This window comes from Penaeus monodon, chromosome 21 (genome assembly GCF_015228065.2).
Source record: "Penaeus monodon isolate SGIC_2016 chromosome 21, NSTDA_Pmon_1, whole genome shotgun sequence".
In the NCBI taxonomy this organism is placed as follows: Eukaryota; Metazoa; Arthropoda; class Malacostraca; order Decapoda; family Penaeidae; genus Penaeus; species Penaeus monodon.
This window is the reverse complement of record NC_051406.1, coordinates 12,817,915-12,818,202: the sequence shown is the minus strand read 5'-3', so window position 1 is coordinate 12,818,202 and position 288 is coordinate 12,817,915. Positions and strand designations below refer to the sequence as shown.

Below are 288 nucleotides of genomic sequence, written 5' to 3'. Positions count from 1 at the left end.
GATTATAAAACTATATATTTTTGTTCACTTGGTACTTTGTGTGTTCCCCAGCTTCTCTGGTCACCAACCGAGGTCAGATCAACTTGGGAACCTACAACAAGAAGGAACTTAGTGATAAGTTGTCCCTGCACTGGAAGGTCCTGCGAACAGAGGGAGAAATTGAGATCGTGCTCGTCAATAAAGGCACCTCGTACGTCGCTTTGGGCTGGAGGCCACAGGATACAACCAAGACGTGTCAGCAGTTCCCTTACATTCACGGCACTGTGAAGGAAGGTGCCTCATGGGCCC

At 48.6% G+C, this 288-nt stretch overlaps 1 protein-coding gene across 1 annotated transcript in view; it reads left to right on the top strand.

The window, feature by feature from the left end:
- LOC119586243 overlaps positions 1–288 on the top strand; it is a gene marked incomplete in the record, with an annotated part of 139,392 nt that overhangs the window by 120,064 nt on the left and 19,040 nt on the right. The window contains 1 exon segment of the mRNA XM_037934947.1: positions 52–288. Coding sequence (XP_037790875.1) covers positions 52–288 — 237 coding nt within the window.